This window comes from Oryctolagus cuniculus, chromosome 20 (genome assembly GCF_051225735.1).
Source record: "Oryctolagus cuniculus isolate XC-2025 breed Fujian yellow rabbit chromosome 20, ASM5122573v1, whole genome shotgun sequence".
Classification (NCBI taxonomy): domain Eukaryota; kingdom Metazoa; phylum Chordata; class Mammalia; order Lagomorpha; family Leporidae; genus Oryctolagus; species Oryctolagus cuniculus.
In genome coordinates, this window is record NC_142886.1 from 51,585,331 (window position 1) to 51,606,714 (window position 21,384).

The following is a 21,384-nucleotide window of genomic DNA, read 5'->3' on the forward strand; positions in this document are numbered from 1 at the left end:
TGGGTGCCCCTGTTCTTTCTCCCCCGGCACCTGCCCCCCTGGGTGCCCCTGTTCTTTCTCCCCCGGCACCTGCCCCCCTGGGTGCCCCTGTTCTTTCTCCCCTGGCACCTGCCCCCCTGGGTGCCCCTGTTCTTTCTCCCCCGGCACCTGCCCCCCTGGGTGCCCCTGTTCTTTCTCTCCCAGTACCTGCCCCCCTGGGTGCCCCTGTTCTTTCTCCCCCAGCACCTGCCCCCCTGGAGACTGCATCGAGTACCCTGGGCACACGTGGGCGAGTCAGACCGAGTGAGTGACATCGGCCTCAGCCTGCAGGGCCTGCAGTGGCCTGATCCCAACTGTCCTTCTCTTGTCCAGGCTGGCCGGCCAATCAGGAGCCCGGAGACAGGCCGGGCAGCCCCACGGGCGGGCTGGGGGCAGCTGAGGGTCCTGGCTGCTGCTGGGCCTGTAGTCTCAGGCCGTGGGCTGGGGACTCCTACACCCCTTGCCCAAGGCTAGACAGCAGGAAAAGCAGGGCGTGGGGGCCAGCGTCCGTGGCCGAGCACTGGTTCCAGTCCCGGCTGCTCTGCCTCGGATCCAGCTCTGCCGTGGCCTGGGAGGGCAGTGGGAGACGGCCCAGGTGCTTGGGCCCTGCACCCCTATGGGAGCCCCAGATGGAGCTCCAGGCCCTTGGCTGAAGCTTGGCCCAGCCTCTGTCATTGTGGCCATTTGGGAACGGGAGCTCTCTCTCTCTCTCTCTCTCTCTGTCGCTCGCTCTCTCTCTCTGGCTTTCAAATAAATGAATCTTTTGAAGAAGAAAAAGGATGTATACTGTCTGCCTGGTAGCACTGAGGCCGGGCCAGGTGGGTGTGGCTACTCCTGTGCCATGGAGGATGGACACATCCACGGGCAGGCGGGCACGTGGCAGCCACCTGCTGTGACACTGCTGATGCCAGCGGCCCCTAGGGGAGCACCTGAGGGGGGTGCGGGAAGGCAGTGGGCACCTCCTGGGCCCTCCCAGCTCTGGACTTGGCATCTGAGCCCCAGCCCTTGGGCTGCACCTGGGACAGACACCCTCACCTGCCTCCTTCATGGAGGGAGGTGGGTGAGGCTGGAGAGAGAGACCCATCTGGGCCACAGAGCCTCGGCCAGGAAGTGCTCCCCAGGACCCTGAAAGTCACTCAGAACAAACACCCCAGAGCCTGCCTGCGAGGCCGGGAGGTGGTGTGAGGCCGGGAGGTGGTGTGAGGCCGGGTGGTGGTGTGAGGCCGGGAGGTGGTGTGAGGCCGGGAGGTGGTGTGAGGCCGGGTGGTGGTGTGAGGCCGGGAGGTGGTGTGAGGCCGGGAGGTGGTGTGAGGCCGGGTGGTGGTGTGAGGCCGGGAGGTGGTGTGAGGCCGGGTGGTGGTGTGAGGCCAGGTGGTGTGAGGCCGGGAGGTGGTGTGAGGCCGGGAGGTGGTGTGAGGCCGGGTGGTGGTGTGAGGCCGGGAGGTGGTGTGAGGCCGGGAGGTGGTGTGAGGCCGGGTGGTGGTGTGAGGCCAGGTGGTGTGAGGCCGGGTGGTGGTGTGAGGCCGGGAGGTGGTGTGAGGCCAGGTGGTGTGAGGCCAGGTGGAGGTGTGGCAGGTGGAGGTGTGGCAGAGCTGGGTGCAGGAGGACCCCTGAGGGTGTGGGTTTTCCCCTCCTTAGCAGATCGGGGGAGGAGGAGGAGCCAGGACCAGCCTGGTGCTGGGGGCGGGCAGAGGAGAGCCCCGAGGCCTCTGGCCAAGCGCCCCAGAGGCAGGGCAGCACAGGCCTGGGTGAGTCGCTGGGGGGCTGCCCCCCGGGAAGAACCATGCCCACACGAAAATGAACAGCTTTCCCAGGGAATTTCTCAGAAAAAAATTCCCCCCAAAATGGCTGAAATTCAAATTATGCCAGAGAAAAAGTTCACTTTAATTCTGCCCGCAACACAACCCCAGCGTGAAGATGGCCGGCACGCAGCTCCAGGCGACCTGGAGCCAGGTGCAGGCAGCCAGGCAGGCGTGGTGCAGGCACAGGCGCTGGGCCGGAACCTGCCGTTCTCGGACCCGGACAGCAGGTGGCGATGGAGAGCCCAAGCGGGACAAAGGAGGGCGGGGCTCAGAGGCGCTCAGGCAGCGGGGGTCCCGGCACAGGCCCAGACTGGCGATGCTGGACACTCTGCAGGGGTCAGGGCTCGAGCCCCACGGCTGGGGCTCTTCCAGGCTTTCCGTTCAAGTGTTGCAGGGCCGGCGCTGGACTGGGGCCTGCGTGGCAGGGATGCATTGAGCTGCAGAGGGTCAGCGCCCGTGTCAGAGCAGGCTCCGCGCCCGGCTGCTCCCTGCTGTGGCCTGGCCGAGGACGGCCCAGGTGCTCGTGCCCCTGCACTCACGTGGGAGACCGGCTTAGGCCTGGCCCAGCCCTGGCGGTCGCAGCCCTGTGGGGAGTGAGCCTGTGGGTGGAAGCTCCCCGTCTCTCCCTGCTCTGAGCCCCCAGCAAACCCTGGGGGCCAAGAGGTGGTGCCGGGCCTGGGAGTCCTTGGCTGCAGGGGTGCCTGGTGGGGTGGGCGTGGCCACCCTGTGCCCTGCCCTGCCGGCCGCTGCTGCGGGGGGCAGAGGTCGCCTTTCAAGGGCATCCCTGGGCCCAGCCCAGCCCTCACACTGCTGCCCCGCTGGGGGCGGGATCCTGGGGTCCCTCCGTGGGCACGGGGGGCTTCAGGGGCACGGCCATTCTCGGCTTGCCTGAGCTCAGCTCAGCTCTGGGGTGGGCTCCCCGGTGGGTGAGTGCCGCACCTCCACACTGAGCCTTTCGCTGTGGTCTCCAGGGCCGGCACCACCAGGGACCTGGCCGTCCCGGGCCACTGTCCCACACAGGCCCTGGCTCAGCTCAGGGGAGGACCGCCCAGGAATGACCGAGAGGCCAGGGCCAACTGGCTGCCCGTGGCCCAGCACCCGGTCACACACAGGACCCCAGACCCCATACAGCAGAGCCCCCTGCCCACCGCTGGCCGAGCGAGACCTGCTCAGGGGCTGGTGGCCACGGCGCCCCAGGCACGGGCACGGCCTGGCCTGGACCCCAAGTTCAGCACCAGGGGATGCCTAGGGCTCTGGCAGCCAGGGCGGGGCGGCGCCTCTGCGCCCAGCTGGATACAAAGTCCCTTCTGCAGGGTCAGGGTTCCCGCCCAGGACGGCAGTGCGGGCCCTTCCCCCCGCTTCCCTGCCGGGTGTCCCAGCTGCCTGCTCTGGCCTGCGGCTCCCACTTCCACACACGGCCTGGCTGGCAGTCGCTCCCCGACGCGGGGACGCAGAGGGAGACGCCGGCTCAGCCCCCTGGGCCTGCAGGACGACCCAGCACAGGTGTGACCTGGGCGGGTGAGCGGCTTCCGGGGGCTCTGGCAGGTGCCTGTGGGGACCCCCGAGGGGTCTGCACGCCCAGCTGCCTGGGCACTGAGGGCAGGCAGTTCCAGGGGGCTGAGCTACTCCTCGCAGCCCCACAGCCCGGGAGACAGAAGCTGCCATGTGGCCTGGGGCCGGAGGACGGGGCAGCCTCCCAGGGGCCTGGGCCAGCCTCCAGAGCACAGAACCAGCCAGGGAGAGACTGGGGGCGGGGACCCCAGCTGTAGGGTGGGGAAAGCCCGGCCTGGCGGGCCCACGACCCTGGGCAGGGGCCTGGGGACAGCGTCGCGGCATGGTCACCATGCTGCAGGTGGCAGGGGGCCGAGCCCCTGCAGGACGCAGACCCCGCCCCTTGCCTCTGCCTCTCCACGGCCCCTTCCAGCTGCCCCGCGTGGAGAGCACCTGCCTACCTTCAGGTGCTGGGCGTGGCTTCAGAACTCACCTGCCTCGTGTGGCAAGTGCCCCTCCTCTCACTTGGAGCCAGGTACACCCCACGCAGGTGCCCCCAGGTCCCAGGGATGTGGTTTCAGTCCGGCCAGGCAGCCCTGCAAGGATCTCCCAGCCCTGCTGTTGGGGTCCCGGAGCCCCGACCTTGGCTGCCGGGCTCAGCTTCAGGGGCAAGTGTGCCTGGGGAATGAGGGTGGAGCCTGGGGCAGCAGGGAGGGGTGGCAGCCACCAGCAGGGCCACTGCTCCCACGCTAGGGCCTGCCTGGCCTCCCCAGGCTCGTCCTCACGGACACAGTCCCCCAAGACCTGCTGCCTGCAGGCTGAACCCAGCCCGGGACAGTGCCCAAGAGCCTCATGCTACCGGTTCCTCACCGGGCCAGACAGCGTCAGCCACTCCTATGCCCCACCCAGAGCTGGGCACCCAGCTCCTTGGGGAAGGGGGAGCAGGGGTCAGGCCCTTCCTGTGGGGCTGGGGGAGGGCCTCTGGCAGTGCCTGTGTGGGGTCTGGTTCCCAGAAAGGGGTCGTCCAGGATCTCAGCCCAGCTCTAGGCTGCAGGCCATCAGGGTGGCCTCCTGAGGGGGCCAGGGTCCCTGCAGAGGCTCAGACAGAGGGCTGGCCTGGCTCGCAGGGACAGCTCCTGCGGCAGACGCTGCGGCACAGGCACATCTCCCAGGCCGGGCCACCAGTGTCCCAATGGCCAGGACACACGGCCAGGATGTCCACCGACTTGCAGCCCACAGCCCCTGGCAGGTGCCGCTGGGGCGGCTCATGGCGGGCGCTGTCCTATGGGAGGACAGACGCTTGCCCCCGGGCACTGGTCTGTAGCGGCAGCAACTCCTCGGCACCCTCCCCAGCTGTGGGGGCCCCCTGGGAAGGGTGTGGAGACGCTTTCCTGGGACAGGAAGCAGTTTCTGGGCAGCGAGTCCAGCCTGGAGCCCAGTGTGGGCCGCACCAGCCAGGACACGCCCAGTGCCCCCCAGCTCTGCTTCTCGCCTGTGGGGCTCTGTTCTCTGGCTCCTGCACCCGGCACTCCCCTGCTGTTCACACCTGACAACGCCTTCCAGAAAGTCCCATCCTCTGGGCTGTGACGGGGACCAGGACCTCAGTGTGGCCTCAAAGGCCTGCGCTAAAGCGGAGCCCTCCAAAGAGGCCCGGGGGACAAGGCTTGGAGACCCAGCAGGCGCTGCGGTGGTGAGAGCCGCACCTCCGCGCCGCGCCCACAGAGGTGAAGTGGTGGGATCCTAACTGCAGGGGGCCGGGGTCTCCAGCACTGAGGCCCCCTGCCGGGACCCCAGGAGCAGAGGGGACACAGTTCTGTGGGGCCAGGCAGGCCCGCACGGCTCTGCTCCCCGCCCAGCCTCAAGTGCTCCCTGGGGCATGGCCACCGGCACGCACTGTCCATAGGCTCCCGTGTCCCCTCACATGGGTGGCAGCCACAGGGAAGGGTGTGCCCGGTCCTTCTCCCTGGCCCACAGTCCCCGACTGTGACCAGCAGGGTCACGGGACATCAGAGGGTGTTGGGGGGGCGTCGGAGAGGGTCAGAGGGGGTCAGGAGGGGTCGGGGGCATCTGGGCAGCTGAGAAGCCCTGAGACACCTTGGCGCACTCCACTCCCCCACGTGGATTTGCTTGCTGTGGCCCGAGGAGACCACTGCGGCCAAGGACGTGTGAGGACAGGCCCCTCGCCACGGCCAAGGGCCCCCCTGTCCCCTCCAGCTGTGACCCAGGGCCTCACAGGGAGGGTTGGGGACGAGGTCGGGGACGCGCAGGCTGAGGATCACCCTGGCCTGACTTAGGTCAGCTCGGGGGACAGTGACGAGCTCCGACCTGGAACAAAAGCCCCCAGCAGCACCCCTCGGGACACAGCGCGGGCTTTATTGCACACCAAGGGACCTGCCACAGCGTCGGGAGCCTCCGGGGACACGAGCGGCCTGTCAGACACTGGGCTGCAATGGACACATGCATAGGGCACCTGATGGTGGACACAGGGGCGGACACCTCTGCTGGCTCATCCCGCCCACGGCGCCGTGGCTGGCAGGGAGCTCCCCCGCAGGACGGTCAGCCGAGGCCCAGAGCCACCCTCCCCGTGCCGCCCGGCCCCTCCTCAGGGGCACAGCAGGGTTTGAGCGCGGCCTTGGTGGTGGAAGCCACGTCCTGCGGGGCTTGGCTGTGAGGAGCTGGGCACGTGCTGGCCCGGCCTGGAGGGGGACGGGGAGCGGGGCAGAGCTCTCTCAGGCCTCTCCCTTCTCCGGTCCTCCCTGGGCCGGGGGTGCGGGCTCCCGGCCAGCGTTCTTGGTGGGCTCCTTCTGGCCGGCGCCGGCAGCCTCGGCTGGGTCACCCCCTTCCTTCTCTTCAGGGGAGAGACTTTCTCTGGCGTCAAAAAAGGCGACGGTTTCGTCTTGGCCTGTGGGCTCGGAGGGGCCCGCCCCGCCTTCCGCGCCCACGCCGGGGCTGCTCTTGGCTGGTGGGGCGGAGAACCCTAGTTTGGGAAACCGGAACCAGCTGGCCTTCTCCTGCCTGCCCGGCGGCTGCGCGGCTGGCCGGGCCTCGGGCTGCGTCTGGACGGGAGCCGGGCTCTGGCTGGGGTCTCCGGGGGCGGCGCTCGTCTCGTCGACAGAAGAGGAAAAGCCGACGTGTGGAAGCCAGAACCACAGGCCCGATTTCTGACTTCCAGGCTTCTGCGGTGCCGCGCCGGCTTCGGCCGCCTCTCGGTCCTCCTCAGCGGCCGGCTCCTCATCCTCGGCCGGCCCCAGCGGGTGGCCGCCGGACGGCACCGCCTCAAAGGGTTCTGCGGAGTCGGGCGGGACGGGCCCGGAGACAGAGCCTCCCGCAGCGGGGGCCTCGGAGCCTCCGGGCACCGTGCACACGGCCCGCGCGCGGCGCTCTGGGAGTTTCACCTTTAACAAGGAGAACCCGTAGGAAGGTGTCTGAACCCGGGACGTGGGGATCTCTGACTCACGCACAATCTCAGTGGAAATGGCCTCAGTCTCCACGGGGTCAGCAGGCGCTGGGGACGCCCCACTGCGGAGGACCATGCCCTGGCTCTCAGCTGGAGCCCTCTGGAAGTGCACCCTGACCTGAGAAATCGGGGGCGGTCCCCAGGAGGGGTCAAGGCACACAGGCTGCTCCCCGAAAACCTCGGTGGCTGCCGGCAGGATGCTGGCCGCCCAGAGCCCGGCGCGCCCCTCAGAGAGAGCCTCACCTGCCCCGGCCACGGAGCCCCGCACCTGCCGCACCGCGGGGACGAACACGTCGGCCTCCGAGCCAGGGGCAGGGAACGCGAACCTCGGGCCCTTCCATGTAGGGAACTTGACGGTCAGCACGGAATCTTGCCAGAGCTGATGGGTGCTCACCACGGAGACCTGGGCCGGCACATCCGTCCTCGATGCCGTCAGTCTCACGGGGCCCTGGGGCGGGGACGGCCAGCTTTCCACCGGGGCCTCTGCCTGTCTTCCCGACGGCCTCGTGCCCAGCCCCTGGAGGGGCAGGGAGCCTTCGGCAGGCTGGGTGCTGATCTCGGACAGCATCACACCTGTGCTATGAGGCGGGCACTGCGGGACACCCACGGAGGACACGCCCTCGGATGCCGCGGCTGCCCCGGCCTTGGTGTCCGGGGGCTGCGGGGCTGCGCCTGCCTGCGCCTCAGGCCCGGAGAGGGGGCTCCCCGCCCCCCCAGGTGCCTCCTGCTCTGCAGCCTCGCCTCTGTCCTTGGACCGGGTGCGCCTGAAGCCCGGCACGTGGAGCTTGGGCATTTTGAACCGGCTCTCCTGTGCACTGACCGGTGTGGCTTCCGCGGGCGCGTCCTCCCCAGGGAGGCCTGCACCTGGTTTCCCACAGGGTGGCTGGGGCAGGTCCTCCCCTGGGGGGGCTGTCCCCTCCTCAGTGGGCCCAGGCCCTCCACTGCCACTTCCAGCAGCGGCAGTGTGTGCGGGCAGACGCGGCTTGGCTTCAGCCCGGCTCACCTCCGCCGTGGCCTTGGAGGACCTGCGGTCCAGTTTGACAAAGCCCAGACTGGGAAAGCGGGCCTGGGGCAGACGGCGGCTCACAGCCCCTCCCCCCGAGGCGCCAGAGCTGCTGCCCCCACCCGCGCTGCTGGCCCTTTCCGTGGCGCCAACGCCACCCTTGGCTGCAGGGCTCGGCAGGGCCGCAGCGGCCTGCCCCTCCGAAGCCCTGGCTGTGGGAAGCCCACGCCTGCTCTTCTCGCCTTGCGCCTCTGGAGGCCGATGCCCGTGCGTGTCCGCGTGGGAACCCGGACCCCTGGGCTGAGCGTCCGTGTCCTCCCAGCTGCCCTCAGGGTCCCCCGTGGGCCCCCGGTCCTGCTCCAGAGCCCGGCTCTGCGACGGAAGCGTCCACCCGGGAGCTCTGAAGGGGCTCCCTTTGCCTTCCTGGTCAGGGGCCTCGGATGGGGCTCCCTTGGGGGCCCTTGCGGAGACGCCCGAGGACCGCAGCTCAGAGCCTGGCGGAGAAGACGGCCCGCCCTCCCCAGCCACGCCGCCCACGGCCCCCGTGGGGTCCCCAGCAGGCAAGGCTGGGGCACGCACCTCTGCACGCAGGTCCACCTCGGGGACTGTGGCTTTGGGGCTTGAAAACCCAAACTTCGGTTTATGGAATTTAGGAAAAGTCACCCAACCATGCGCTGCGGGCAGCGGGCCAGCAGTCTGGGACGTGGGGACGCGTCCTGGGCACTGGGGGGCAGCAGAACTTCCTACGCTGGAAGGGGGGGCACTGACCTGTGACCCAAAAGCGGCATCTTGAGGAGGTGGGGGGGCCAGGGTGGCTGGGGGGAGGGCCACCTGGTGTTCTGTGAGTCTGACGTGCCCACAGGAAGTGGAGACGTGGCCACCAGTGACATCGACACTGGCTGAAGGAGCACTGGGCAGTGCCACCTGGGGCACCTGCCCGGGAGCCTGGGCAGTGCGGACAACGGAGGAGGTGGCCGAGGCGCTGGGTGGGACAAGAGGGAAGGGACTGTGGCCAGGGCCCGGGAGGCGCTCGGAGCTGTCCTGGGCAGCGCTCCCCAGCGCCTGGGTCTCAGCCTGCACTGGAACGCGGGCCTCGGGGAGGGCGGCGCCGGCCCCAGGGCTCCTGGCGGCGGAGGGAGCCGCAGCTATGTGCTCCAGGCTTCCTTCCAGAGTGGACGAGGAAACAGGTCCACGGCTGGAGGACGGCGGAGGAGGGAACGGGCGGCCCAGGGCCAGGTCTGTCTCCACCTTGACCCCAGGAGCCTGGATGGCCACGTCCGTACTGGGCAGGGATGCCTCCAGATCAGGGGTGCTCACCTCCTCCTTGGCACCTTTCATGTCCACCTCCAGGCCCGTGATGGCCACCTGGGGGCCCTTGAGGTCCACTCTGGGCACCTTGATGCTGGGCATCTGTGCCCCAGGCAGGTGTCCCCTCAGACCAGAGGCCTGTGGTTGTGGTTCAGACAACTCTGTCCCAGGAGGCTGGCCCTCTGGGGGCTGCACACACAGCTGGCCAGGCTGGACCTCCTGGTCAGCAGAAGGCAGACGGCTGCCGAGCTCAATGGACCTGAGGTCCCCGCAGTGAGGGGGCAGGGCCACGGCTGTCTCCGCCGCGGATGTGGGCACACCCACCGAGGCCTCCTCCGTCTTCCCGGGTGTGGACGCCCCAGAGGAGGGCATCTGGAGCTTGGGCGTCCTGAACTTCGAGTCTTTCACGGTCACCTCCTTGTCTCCCAACGATGTGCCCTCGACACCAGGAGCGCGGATGCCCAGGTCTGTGCATGGCAGTGAAACCTGCATTCCGGGAGCACCCACCTCAGCCTTGGCACACTGGGCTACCTCACTGGGGCTCCTGATGTCCACCTGGGCACCCGTGATGCTGGGCGCGTTGGGCACGTGCCCTTTCAGGCCAGCCTCCGAGGCCTGTGGCGGGGGCAGCTCTGTCTCGGGCTGTGGGCCCTCTGGGAGCCTCACACTCACTTGGCCAGGCTGGGTCTCCGGGTGAGAGGAAGGGCGCTGGATGCTGAGGTCAGTGGTTTCGAGGTCCCCCTGGAGAGAGGGGCGCGTCAGGTCGGCCTCCACCATTAGCACAGTCTTGTCCAGCAATGCTTCTACAGTCTTCCCAGGAGCGGACGTCACGAAGGAGGGCATTTTGAACTTGCTGTCCTTGATGGACACGTCCTGGTGTCCCAGGGAAGGGTCCATCTCCAGCTGGGCACCAGGAGCCTGCATGTCCACGTCCACACTCGGCAGCGACTCTCCCAGATCTGGGGTGCTCACTTCTCCCATGGATCCCTTGACGTCCACTTTGGGAGCCCCGATGTCCACCTGGGGGCCCTGGAGCCCCACCTTGGGCATCCTGATGCTGGTCATGGGCACCTTGGGCAGGTGTCCCCTCGGGCCAGCAGCAGAGGCCTGTGGTACACTCACCTCCATGTCCGGCAGCTGAGCCTCTGGGAGCCTCACGTCCCCCTGGGCTGGCTGGACTCCCGGCTCAGGGGGAAGCTGGATGCTGAGGCCAGTGGTCTTCAGGTCTCCCTGGAAAGAGGCGAGGGTCACGTCTGTCTCGACCTTTGCTGTGGTCATGTCCACCGAGGCCTCTTTGATCTTGCCAGGGTCGGGCACCCCAAAGGAGGGCATTCTGAACCTGGGCAGCTTGAACTTGCTGTCTTTGGCAGTCACGGCCTTCTCTCCAACGTCCAGATCAGCCTCCATCTTGACATCAGGAGCCTGCATGTCCACGTCCACACTCGGCAGTGACTCTCCCAGATCTGGGGCGCTCACTTCTCCCATGGATCCCTTGACGTCCACTTTGGGAGCCCCGATGTCCACCTGGGGGCCCTGGAGCCCCACCTTGGGCATCCTGATGCTGGGCATGGGCACCTTGGGCAGGTGTCCCCTCGGGCCAGCTGCAGAGGCCTGTGGTACACTCACCTCCATGTCTGGCAGCTGAGCCTCTGGGAGCCTCATGTCCCCCTGGGCAGGCTGGACTCCCAGCTCAGAAGAGGGGACCCTAATGCTGAGGTCAGTGGTCTCCAGTTCCCCGTGCAAAGAGCCGAGGGTCACGTCTCCCTCCACCTTTGGTGCAGCCACACCCACCGTGGCCTGCACAGTCTTCCCGGGTGTGGAGGCCCCAAAGGAGGGCATCTTGAGCTTGGGCAACTTGAATTTTCCGTCTTTGATGGTCACGTCCTTGTCTCCCAAGGAGAGGTCCATCTCCAGCTGGGCACCAGGAGCCTGCATGTCCACGTCCACGCTCGGCAGCGACTCTCCCAGATCTGGGGCGCTCACTTCTCCCATGGATCCCTTGACGTCCACTTTGGGAGCCCCGATGTCCACCTGGGGGCCCTGGAGCCCCACCTTGGGCATCCTGATGCTGGGCATGGGCACCTTGGGCAGCTGTCCCCTCGGGCCAGCAGCAGAGGCCTGTGGCGTGGGCAGCTCTGCCTCAGGCTGCTGGCCCTCTGGGACTTTCCCGCCCAGCTGGACAGGCTGCACTTTCACATCAGCAGAAGGCAGCTGCACGCTGAGGTCAGCGGTCTTGACATCCCCTTGGAAAGAGGGGAGCGTCAGGTCGGCCTCCACCTTAGGTGTGGTCACGTCCAGAGGGGCCTCTGTGGTCTTGCCGGTGGTGGATGTCCCAAAGGAGGGCATTCTGAACCTGGGCAGTCTGAACTTGCTGTCTTTGGCAGCCACGGCCTTCTCTCCAAGGTCCAGATCAGCCTCCAGCTGGGCACCAGGAGCCTGCATGTCCACGTCCACACTCGGCAGCGACACTCCCAGATCTGGGGTGCTCACTTCTCCCATGGATCCCTTGACGTCCACTTTGAGAGCCCCGATGTCCACCTGGGGGCCCTGGAGCCCCACCTTGGGCATCCTGATGCTGGTCATGGGCACCTTGGGCAGGTGTCCCCTCGGGCCAGCAGCAGAGGCCTGTGGTACACTCACCTCCATGTCCGGCAGCTGAGCCTCTGGGAGCCTCACGTCCCCCTGGGCTGGCTGGACTCCCGGCTCAGGGGGAAGCTGGATGCTGAGGCCAGTGGTCTTCAGGTCTCCCTGGAAAGAGGCGAGGGTCACGTCTGTCTCGACCTTTGCTGTGGTCATGTCCACCGAGGCCTCTTTGATCTTGCCAGGGTCGGGCACCCCAAAGGAGGGCATTCTGAACCTGGGCAGCTTGAACTTGCTGTCTTTGGCAGTCACGGCCTTCTCTCCAACGTCCAGATCAGCCTCCATCTTGACATCAGGAGCCTGCATGTCCACGTCCACACTCGGCAGTGACTCTCCCAGATCTGGGGCGCTCACTTCTCCCATGGATCCCTTGACGTCCACTTTGGGAGCCCCGATGTCCACCTGGGGGCCCTGGAGCCCCACCTTGGGCATCCTGATGCTGGGCATGGGCACCTTGGGCAGGTGTCCCCTCGGGTCAGCTGCAGAGGCCTGTGGTACACTCACCTCCATGTCCGGCAGCTGAGCCTCTGGGAGCCTCACGTCCCCCTGGGCAGGCTGGACTCCCAGCTCAGAAGAGGGGACCCTAATGCTGAGGTCAGTGGTCTCCAGTTCCCCGTGCAAAGAGCCGAGGGTCACGTCTCCCTCCACCTTTGGTGCAGCCACACCCACCGTGGCCTGCACAGTCTTCCCGGGTGTGGAGGCCCCAAAGGAGGGCATCTTGAGCTTGGGCAACTTGAATTTTCCGTCTTTGATGGTCACGTCCTTGTCTCCCAAGGAGAGGTCCATCTCCAGCTGGGCACCAGGAGCCTGCATGTCCACGTCCACACTCGGCAGCGACTCTCCCAGATCTGGGGCGCTCACTTCTCCCATGGATCCCTTGACGTCCACTTTGGGAGCCCCGATGTCCACCTGGGGGCCCTGGAGCCCCACCTTGGGCATCCTGATGCTGGGCATGGGCACCTTGGGCAGCTGTCCCCTCGGGCCAGCAGCAGAGGCCTGTGGCGTGGGCAGCTCTGCCTCAGGCTGCTGGCCCTCTGGGACTTTCCCGCCCAGCTGGACAGGCTGCACTTTCACATCAGCAGAAGGCAGCTGCACGCTGAGGTCAGGGGTCTTGACATCCCCTTGGAAAGAGGGGAGCGTCAGGTCGGCCTCCACCTTAGGTGTGGTCACGTCCAGAGGGGCCTCTGTGGTCTTGCCGGTGGTGGATGTCCCAAAGGAGGGCATTCTGAACCTGGGCAGTCTGAACTTGCTGTCTTTGGCAGCCACGGCCTTCTCTCCAAGGTCCAGATCAGCCTCCAGCTGGGCACTGGGAGCCTGCATGTCCACGTCCACACTCGGCAGTGACTCTCCCAGATCTGGGGTGCTCACTTCTCCCATGGATCCCTTGACGTCCACTTTGGGAGCCCCAATGTCCACCTGGGGGCCCTGGAGCCCCACCTTGGGCATCCTGATGCTGGGCATGGGCACCTTGGGCAGGTGTCCCCTCGGGCCAGCAGCAGAGGCCTGTGGTACACTCAGCTCCATGTCTGGCAGCTGAGCCTCTGGGAGCCTCACGTCCCCCTGGGCTGGCTGGACTCCCGGCTCAGGGGGAAGCTGGATGCTGAGGCCAGTGGTCTTCAGGTCTCCCTGGAAAGAGGCGAGGGTCACGTCTGTCTCGACCTTTGCTGTGGTCATGTCCACCGAGGCCTCTTTGATCTTGCCAGGGTCGGGCACCCCAAAGGAGGGCATTCTGAACCTGGGCAGCTTGAACTTGCTGTCTTTGGCAGTCACGGCCTTCTCTCCAACGTCCAGATCAGCCTCCATCTTGACATCAGGAGCCTGCATGTCCACGTCCACACTCGGCAGTGACTCTCCCAGATCTGGGGCGCTCACTTCTCCCATGGATCCCTTGACGTCCACTTTGGGAGCCCCGATGTCCACCTGGGGGCCCTGGAGCCCCACCTTGGGCATCCTGATGCTGGGCATGGGCACCTTGGGCAGGTGTCCCCTCGGGCCAGCAGCAGAGGCCTGTGGTACACTCACCTCCATGTCCGGCAGCTGAGCCTCTGGGAGCCTCACGTCCCCCTGGGCTGGCTGGACTCCCGGCTCAGGGGGAAGCTGGATGCTGAGGCCAGTGGTCTTCAGGTCTCCCTGGAAAGAGGCGAGGGTCACGTCTGTCTCGACCTTTGCTGTGGTCATGTCCACCGAGGCCTCTTTGATCTTGCCAGGGTCGGGCACCCCAAAGGAGGGCATTCTGAACCTGGGCAGCTTGAACTTGCTGTCTTTGGCAGTCACGGCCTTCTCTCCAACGTCCAGATCAGCCTCCATCTTGACATCAGGAGCCTGCATGTCCACGTCCACACTCGGCAGTGACTCTCCCAGATCTGGGGCGCTCACTTCTCCCATGGATCCCTTGACGTCCACTTTGGGAGCCCCGATGTCCACCTGGGGGCCCTGGAGCCCCACCTTGGGCATCCTGATGCTGGGCATGGGCACCTTGGGCAGGTGTCCCCTCGGGTCAGCTGCAGAGGCCTGTGGTACACTCACCTCCATGTCCGGCAGCTGAGCCTCTGGGAGCCTCACGTCCCCCTGGGCAGGCTGGACTCCCAGCTCAGAAGAGGGGACCCTAATGCTGAGGTCAGTGGTCTCCAGTTCCCCGTGCAAAGAGCCGAGGGTCACGTCTCCCTCCACCTTTGGTGCAGCCACACCCACCGTGGCCTGCACAGTCTTCCCGGGTGTGGAGGCCCCAAAGGAGGGCATCTTGAGCTTGGGCAACTTGAATTTTCCGTCTTTGATGGTCACGTCCTTGTCTCCCAAGGAGAGGTCCATCTCCAGCTGGGCACCAGGAGCCTGCATGTCCACGTCCACGCTCGGCAGCGACTCTCCCAGATCTGGGGCGCTCACTTCTCCCATGGATCCCTTGACGTCCACTTTGGGAGCCCCGATGTCCACCTGGGGGCCCTGGAGCCCCACCTTGGGCATCCTGATGCTGGGCATGGGCACCTTGGGCAGCTGTCCCCTCGGGCCAGCAGCAGAGGCCTGTGGCGTGGGCAGCTCTGCCTCAGGCTGCTGGCCCTCTGGGACTTTCCCGCCCAGCTGGACAGGCTGCACTTTCACATCAGCAGAAGGCAGCTGCACGCTGAGGTCAGCGGTCTTGACATCCCCTTGGAAAGAGGGGAGCGTCAGGTCGGCCTCCACCTTAGGTGTGGTCACGTCCAGAGGGGCCTCTGTGGTCTTGCCGGTGGTGGATGTCCCAAAGGAGGGCATTCTGAACCTGGGCAGTCTGAACTTGCTGTCTTTGGCAGCCACGGCCTTCTCTCCAAGGTCCAGATCAGCCTCCAGCTGGGCACTGGGAGCCTGCATGTCCACGTCCACACTCGGCAGTGACTCTCCCAGATCTGGGGTGCTCACTTCTCCCATGGATCCCTTCACATCCACTTTGGGAGCCCCAATGTCCACCTGGGGGCCCTGGAGCCCCACCTTGGGCATCCTGATGCTGGGCATGGGCACCTTGGGCAGGTGTCCCCTCGGGCCAGCAGCAGAGGCCTGTGGTACACTCAGCTCCATGTCTGGCAGCTGAGCCTCTGGGAGCCTCACGTCCCCCTGGGCTGGCTGGACTCCCGGCTCAGGGGGAAGCTGGATGCTGAGGCCAGTGGTCTTCAGGTCTCCCTGGAAAGAGGCGAGGGTCACGTCTGTCTCGACCTTTGCTGTGGTCATGTCCACCGAGGCCTCTTTGATCTTGCCAGGGTCGGGCACCCCAAAGGAGGGCATTCTGAACCTGGGCAGCTTGAACTTGCTGTCTTTGGCAGTCACGGCCTTCTCTCCAACGTCCAGATCAGCCTCCATCTTGACATCAGGAGCCTGCATGTCCACGTCCACACTCGGCAGTGACTCTCCCAGATCTGGGGCGCTCACTTCTCCCATGGATCCCTTGACGTCCACTTTGGGAGCCCCGATGTCCACCTGGGGGCCCTGGAGCCCCACCTTGGGCATCCTGATGCTGGGCATGGGCACCTTGGGCAGGTGTCCCCTCGGGTCAGCTGCAGAGGCCTGTGGTACACTCACCTCCATGTCTGGCAGCTGAGCCTCTGGGAGCCTCACGTCCCCCTGGGCAGGCTGGACTCCCAGCTCAGAAGAGGGGACCCTAATGCTGAGGTCAGTGGTCTCCAGTTCCCCGTGCAAAGAGCCGAGGGTCACGTCTCCCTCCACCTTTGGTGCAGCCACACCCACCGCGGCCTGCACAGTCTTCCCGGGTGTGGAGGCCCCAAAGGAGGGCATCTTGAGCTTGGGCAACTTGAATTTTCCGTCTTTGATGGCCACGTCCTTGTCTCCCAAAGAGAGGTCCATCTCCAGCTGGGCACCGGGAGCCTGCATGTCCACGTCCACACTCGGCAGCGACACTCCCAGATCTGGGGTGCTCACTTCTCCCATGGATCCCTTGACGTCCACTTTGAGAGCCCCGATGTCCACCTGGGGGCCCTGGAGCCCCACCTTGGGCATCCTGATGCTGGTCATGGGCACCTTGGGCAGGTGTCCCCTCGGGCCAGCAGCAGAGGCCTGTGGTACACTCACCTCCATGTCCGGCAGCTGAGCCTCTGGGAGCCTCACGTCCCCCTGGGCTGGCTGGACTCCCGGCTCAGGGGGAAGCTGGATGCTGAGGCCAGTGGTCTTCAGGTCTCCCTGGAAAGAGGCGAGGGTCACGTCTGTCTCGACCTTTGCTGTGGTCATGTCCACCGAGGCCTCTTTGATCTTGCCAGGGTCGGGCACCCCAAAGGAGGGCATTCTGAACCTGGGCAGCTTGAACTTGCTGTCTTTGGCAGTCACGGCCTTCTCTCCAACGTCCAGATCAGCCTCCATCTTGACATCAGGAGCCTGCATGTCCACGTCCACACTCGGCAGTGACTCTCCCAGATCTGGGGCGCTCACTTCTCCCATGGATCCCTTGACGTCCACTTTGGGAGCCCCGATGTCCACCTGGGGGCCCTGGAGCCCCACCTTGGGCATCCTGATGCTGGGCATGGGCACCTTGGGCAGGTGTCCCCTCGGGCCAGCAGCAGAGGCCTGTGGTACACTCACCTCCATGTCTGGCAGCTGAGCCTCTGGGAGCCTCACGTCCCCCTGGGCAGGCTGGACTCCCAGCTCAGAAGAGGGGACCCTAATGCTGAGGTCAGTGGTCTCCAGTTCCCCGTGCAAAGAGCCGAGGGTCACGTCTCCCTCCACCTTTGGTGCAGCCACACCCACCGTGGCCTGCACAGTCTTCCCGGGTGTGGAGGCCCCAAAGGAGGGCATCTTGAGCTTGGGCAACTTGAATTTTCCGTCTTTGATGGTCACGTCCTTGTCTCCCAGGGAGAGGTCCATCTCCAGCTGGGCACCAGGAGCCTGCATGTCCACGTCCACACTCGGCAGCGACTCTCCCAGATCTGGGGCGCTCACTTCTCCCATGGATCCCTTGATGTCCACTTTGGGAGCCCCGATGTCCACCTGGGGGCCCTGGAGCCCCACCTTGGGCATCCTGATGCTGGGCATGGGCACCTTGGGCAGCTGTCCCCTTGGGCCAGCAGCAGAGGCCTGTGGCGTGGGCAGCTCTGCCTCAGGCTGCTGGCCCTCTGGGACTTTCCCACCCAGCTGGACAGGCTGCACTTTCACATCAGCAGAAGGCAGCTGCACGCTGAGGTCAGGGGTCTTGACATCCCCTTGGAAAGAGGGGAGCGTCAGGTCGGCCTCCACCTTAGGTGTGGTCACGTCCAGAGGGGCCTCTGTGGTCTTGCCGGTGGTGGATGTCCCAAAGGAGGGCATTCTGAACCTGGGCAGTCTGAACTTGCTGTCTTTGGCAGCCACGGCCTTCTCTCCAAGGTCCAGATCAGCCTCCAGCTGGGCACCAGGAGCCTGCATGTCCACGTCCACACTCGGCAGTGACTCTCCCAGATCTGGGGTGCTCACTTCTCCCATGGATCCCTTGACGTCCACTTTGGGAGCCCCAATGTCCACCTGGGGGCCCTGGAGCCCCACCTTGGGCATCCTGATGCTGGGCATGGGCACCTTGGGCAGGTGTCCCCTCGGGCCAGCAGCAGAGGCCTGTGGTACACTCACCTCCATGTCCGGCAGCTGAGCCTCTGGGAGCCTCACGTCCCCCTGGGCTGGCTGGACTCCCGGCTCAGGGGGAAGCTGGATGCTGAGGCCAGTGGTCTTCAGGTCTCCCTGGAAAGAGACGAGGGTCACGGCTGCCTCCACTGTGGATGTGGGCACATCTACCGAGGCCTGCACAGTCTTCCTCGGTGTGGAGGCCCCAAAGGAGGGCATCTTGAACTTGGGCATCCTGAACTTCGAGTCTTTCACGGTCACCTCCTTGTCTCCCATGGCCAAGCCAGGCCCCACCTTGGCACCAGGAGCCTGGGCGTCTGCGTCTATGCTGGGCAGTGACACCTCCACGGCAGTGGTGCTCACTGTCCCCTTGGTGCTTTTCACGTCCATGTCGGGACCCTTGATGTCCACCTGGGGGCCTCTGAGGCCCACTTTGGGCATTTTGATGCTGGGCGTCTGTACCCTGGGCAGGTGTCCCTTGAGTCTGGTTCCAGCAACCTGGGCTTCTGACACCTCCACCCCAGACAGCTGGTCCTCTGGGTGGCTCGTGTCCCCCTGGACAGACTGAATGTCCAGATCTGCAGATGGGAGCTGGGTGCTGAGATCCCCGCTCTCGAGGTCCCCCTGGAACGAGGGGAGGGTCACGTCTGCCCCCACCACCGGCATCGTCTTGTCCACTGAGACTTCCACCGTCTTCCTCGGTGTGGACGTCCCAAAGGAGGGCATCTTGAACTTGGGCATCTTGAACTTGCTACCTTTGCTGGCCAGGTCCTTGTCTCCCAGGACCAGGTCTGTCTCCAGTTTGCCACCACAAGCCTGAATGTCCACGTCCTTGCTTGGCTGTGACACCTCCATGTCCCCCTCTGCACCTGTCACATCCATCTTGGGTCCCTTAATGTCCGCCTGGGGGCCCTGGGGCTCCACTCTGGGCATCTTGACGCCGGGCATCTGTATCTGGGGCAGGCGCCCCCTCAGGCCAGCTGCAGAGGCCTGTGGTTCGCGCAGCTCTGCCTCAGGCCTCTGTCTCTCTGGGTGCGTCACGTCCACCTGGCCTTGCTGGACATCCAAGTCGGCAGAAGGGAGCTGGATGCTGAGGTGCCTGGTCTCGAGGTGCCCCTGGAACACGGGGAGGGTCACGTCTGCGTCCAGCCTTGGACCCACCAAGGCCTGCCCTGTCTTTCCGGGCGCAGACAGCCTGAAGGGGGGCACCTGGAGCTCGCCCTGGGGGGCCACGTCCCTGTCTCCCAGGGCCAGGGCCAGACTCTCAGCGGCCGCTCTTCCTTCTGTCCCAGAAACCGACCGAGGCTCGTCCTCTGTTCTGTGTCTCCTCCCCTCCCCCTCCGGGGCTACTTCTGTCCTGCCTGTCACTCCCGTGAGCCCACTCTCTCCCTCTCGCTCTCTGCCCGGAGGGGCTTTTCCCTCGGGCGTTCGCACCGCGCCTTTTCCCCCTCCCAGGTCTTCTCCTCCGCCTGGCTCTGCCCGGGCGGGGCCTGGTCCCCCCTGGTCCTGTCCTGGAGGGCACACGCCAGCCTCTCCGGCCCCCTCCCCACACGCCGCAGGGCTCGGTCCCCATGCCAGCTGCAGGGCAGGAGCGCCTCTGTCTCTCTCCAGCTCCTTTTCCTGGCGAAACCCAAATTTGGGCATTTTCAAATGGGGTATTCGGACATGGATTTCTGGCGGGTGGCTCTGGGCGCCCCCTCCCTGAGCTGTGCCCTGCAGGGGCCCCCTGACCGTCCCGCTTACCAGGCCCTGCACCGCCTCTCCCTTCCCCTCAGCCTGCGTCCTGGCCTCCTGCTGGGTCTCCACCGCCCCCGCCCCGCTCTGTGGTTTGGGTCCCACGCCTGGGCCCTCACTCTGAGACCCCTCCCCCTCCGCAAGGCTTGGGAGGCCAGGCTCTGTGGGCCGCGGCGTGCTCAGGACAGGCCTGGCTCCCGGTGCCAGCGTCACCCCCCTCTCCCCTCCGCCGCCTGCAGCAGCCCCCGTGTCCCCTCTGCCCGGCGGCTCCTGCCCCAAGCCCATCCTCAGCCTCAGGCTCAGAAACTCCCTCGTCTCCTGGGGCCCCGGGCCTGCCTTTTGCCGCAGGTGCTCCGCTGGGGCCTGGGCCTCCGTGTCCGTGATGCCGGGGGACACGTCAGGGGCGTCCCTGCGCTCGGAGGCCTCTGAGGAGCTGTGGGACCTCCGGGGCCCCGTTCCCCGCGTGCTCTTCAGCGCCTGGAACTTGGGCCAGGAACGCCTCTCTTTCTGGGGCCGCCTGCCCCTGCCCTCCCGGGCCTGGGAGATGAGCCGCTCCTGGTCTCCGTCCCCCTCCAGAGTCTTTGTCGGGGTCTCTGGACACCCATCAGCAATGTCTTTATCCTGAAATGCAAAGAGAAGGCACTGGGCGGTGAGGAGCCGGGGCTCGAGCCTCAGGCCCAGGGCCTGGGCCCGCCCACGCTGCTCTCCTGGGGCGCAGGGCCTCACCTGCTTCTCCTCGCCCGCGGGGAGGCGCTGACTGCCGCTGGAGCCCCGCCCCCCGGCGTCTGCAGCAGGCAGTCTCCGCCGGAGCTTGAACTGAACGCGGTAGGGCTCTGAGTACTGCAGGATTTTGAGAGCATCTTCATACTTGATTTCGTCAAAGAATACGGTGGCGCTGAGCAGCTGATCCCCTGGGCAACGAAGAGCAGCCCTGGCCTCAGTCCTCCCTCGGGCCACCGGTGACCGGTGTGGCCCTCCCGCCGCCCCAGGCCCCTCCGTCCCGGCACCTGCTTGTAAGTTGAAGAGCTTGGCAGCCGAGGAGTCTCTGAGCACTTGCTTGACGAAGATGCCCTGGTGCCCGCCGCCAGTGACGCTGTAGCCACTGGCTCCTGCCTCCACCTCCGTCTCCAGGGTCACCTCTGTCGCCTCCTGCACAAAGCACATCAGTGCCACGGGGAGCGTGCACCGGTGCCGCCGCGGCCGACTGTCTCCAGAGGAGGCCCCTGGGCAGCCCTGGGCAGGGGGCACGGCAGCCAGGTGGGCCAAGGGCAGTGCACCTTCAGAGGGAGCCAGCTGTCCCCACCCCAGCCCGCCAAAACCAGAAGCAGCCCGTCCACGGCATCGGGGACGGCCTCCCTGCGCGTCACGGCCAAGGCTCCTACCGCCCGCATCACTGCTGGAGCCGTCTGATGTTGGGCACCGCCTAAAACCTCCACTACAACATGGCGCCGGGCGGATGTCCGAGGGGCGTGTCCGCGGCTGCCGCGGTTAAGCTACGTAAGATCAGACCACCGGCAGGGATAGGTCCGCTTTGGTTCCGGACACGTGGACAGTGCGTGATCCCTATACCTCGCTTAAGGTGCCCCTGCACGTGGTCCACCCGCGCCTGCGTGGCCTCTTCTGACTGGCCCCTGCTGCGCATGTCCTTCGTAAGCCTTGCAAGCCTGCACACGTCCTCAAAGCGGTTCCTGCTTCGACAGAACCCACGGTGCTTGCGGTGGGTTCCGACCCGTCGACCCTACCCCTCCCCTTCGCCTTGTGGGGGAGTGCCTGTACTGCCCCTGCTGGTCAGGGCCAGCCTCGGACTTGAGACCCCGACACTCTGACGGGGCCATCGGTGCCAGGCAACCACAGTGCACGCAGCCCTGGTG

The 21,384-nt window shown here is 66.2% G+C and overlaps 1 protein-coding gene across 3 annotated transcripts in view; it reads right to left on the minus strand.

Annotated features, from left to right (window-relative positions):
- Positions 1-5,523: 5,523 nt before the first annotated feature.
- The window catches only part of AHNAK2 (AHNAK nucleoprotein 2), a 28,009-nt gene continuing 12,148 nt past the window's right edge, over positions 5,524-21,384 (minus strand). The window contains exons 5-8 of one of the 3 annotated variants that reach the window (XM_089322081.1): positions 20,521-20,662; positions 20,240-20,424; positions 16,220-20,134; positions 5,524-15,712 (exon numbers count right to left, since the gene is read on the minus strand). In XM_089322081.1, the coding sequence (XP_089178207.1) occupies positions 6,041-15,712; positions 16,220-20,134; positions 20,240-20,424; positions 20,521-20,662 (13,914 nt within the window). In that variant the 3' untranslated portion in view covers positions 5,524-6,040. Of the gene's footprint in view, positions 20,135-20,239; positions 20,425-20,520; positions 20,663-21,384 lie in introns of all 3 variants that reach the window. The other 2 variants (XM_089322082.1, XM_070065369.2) reach the window with 2 other exon arrangements.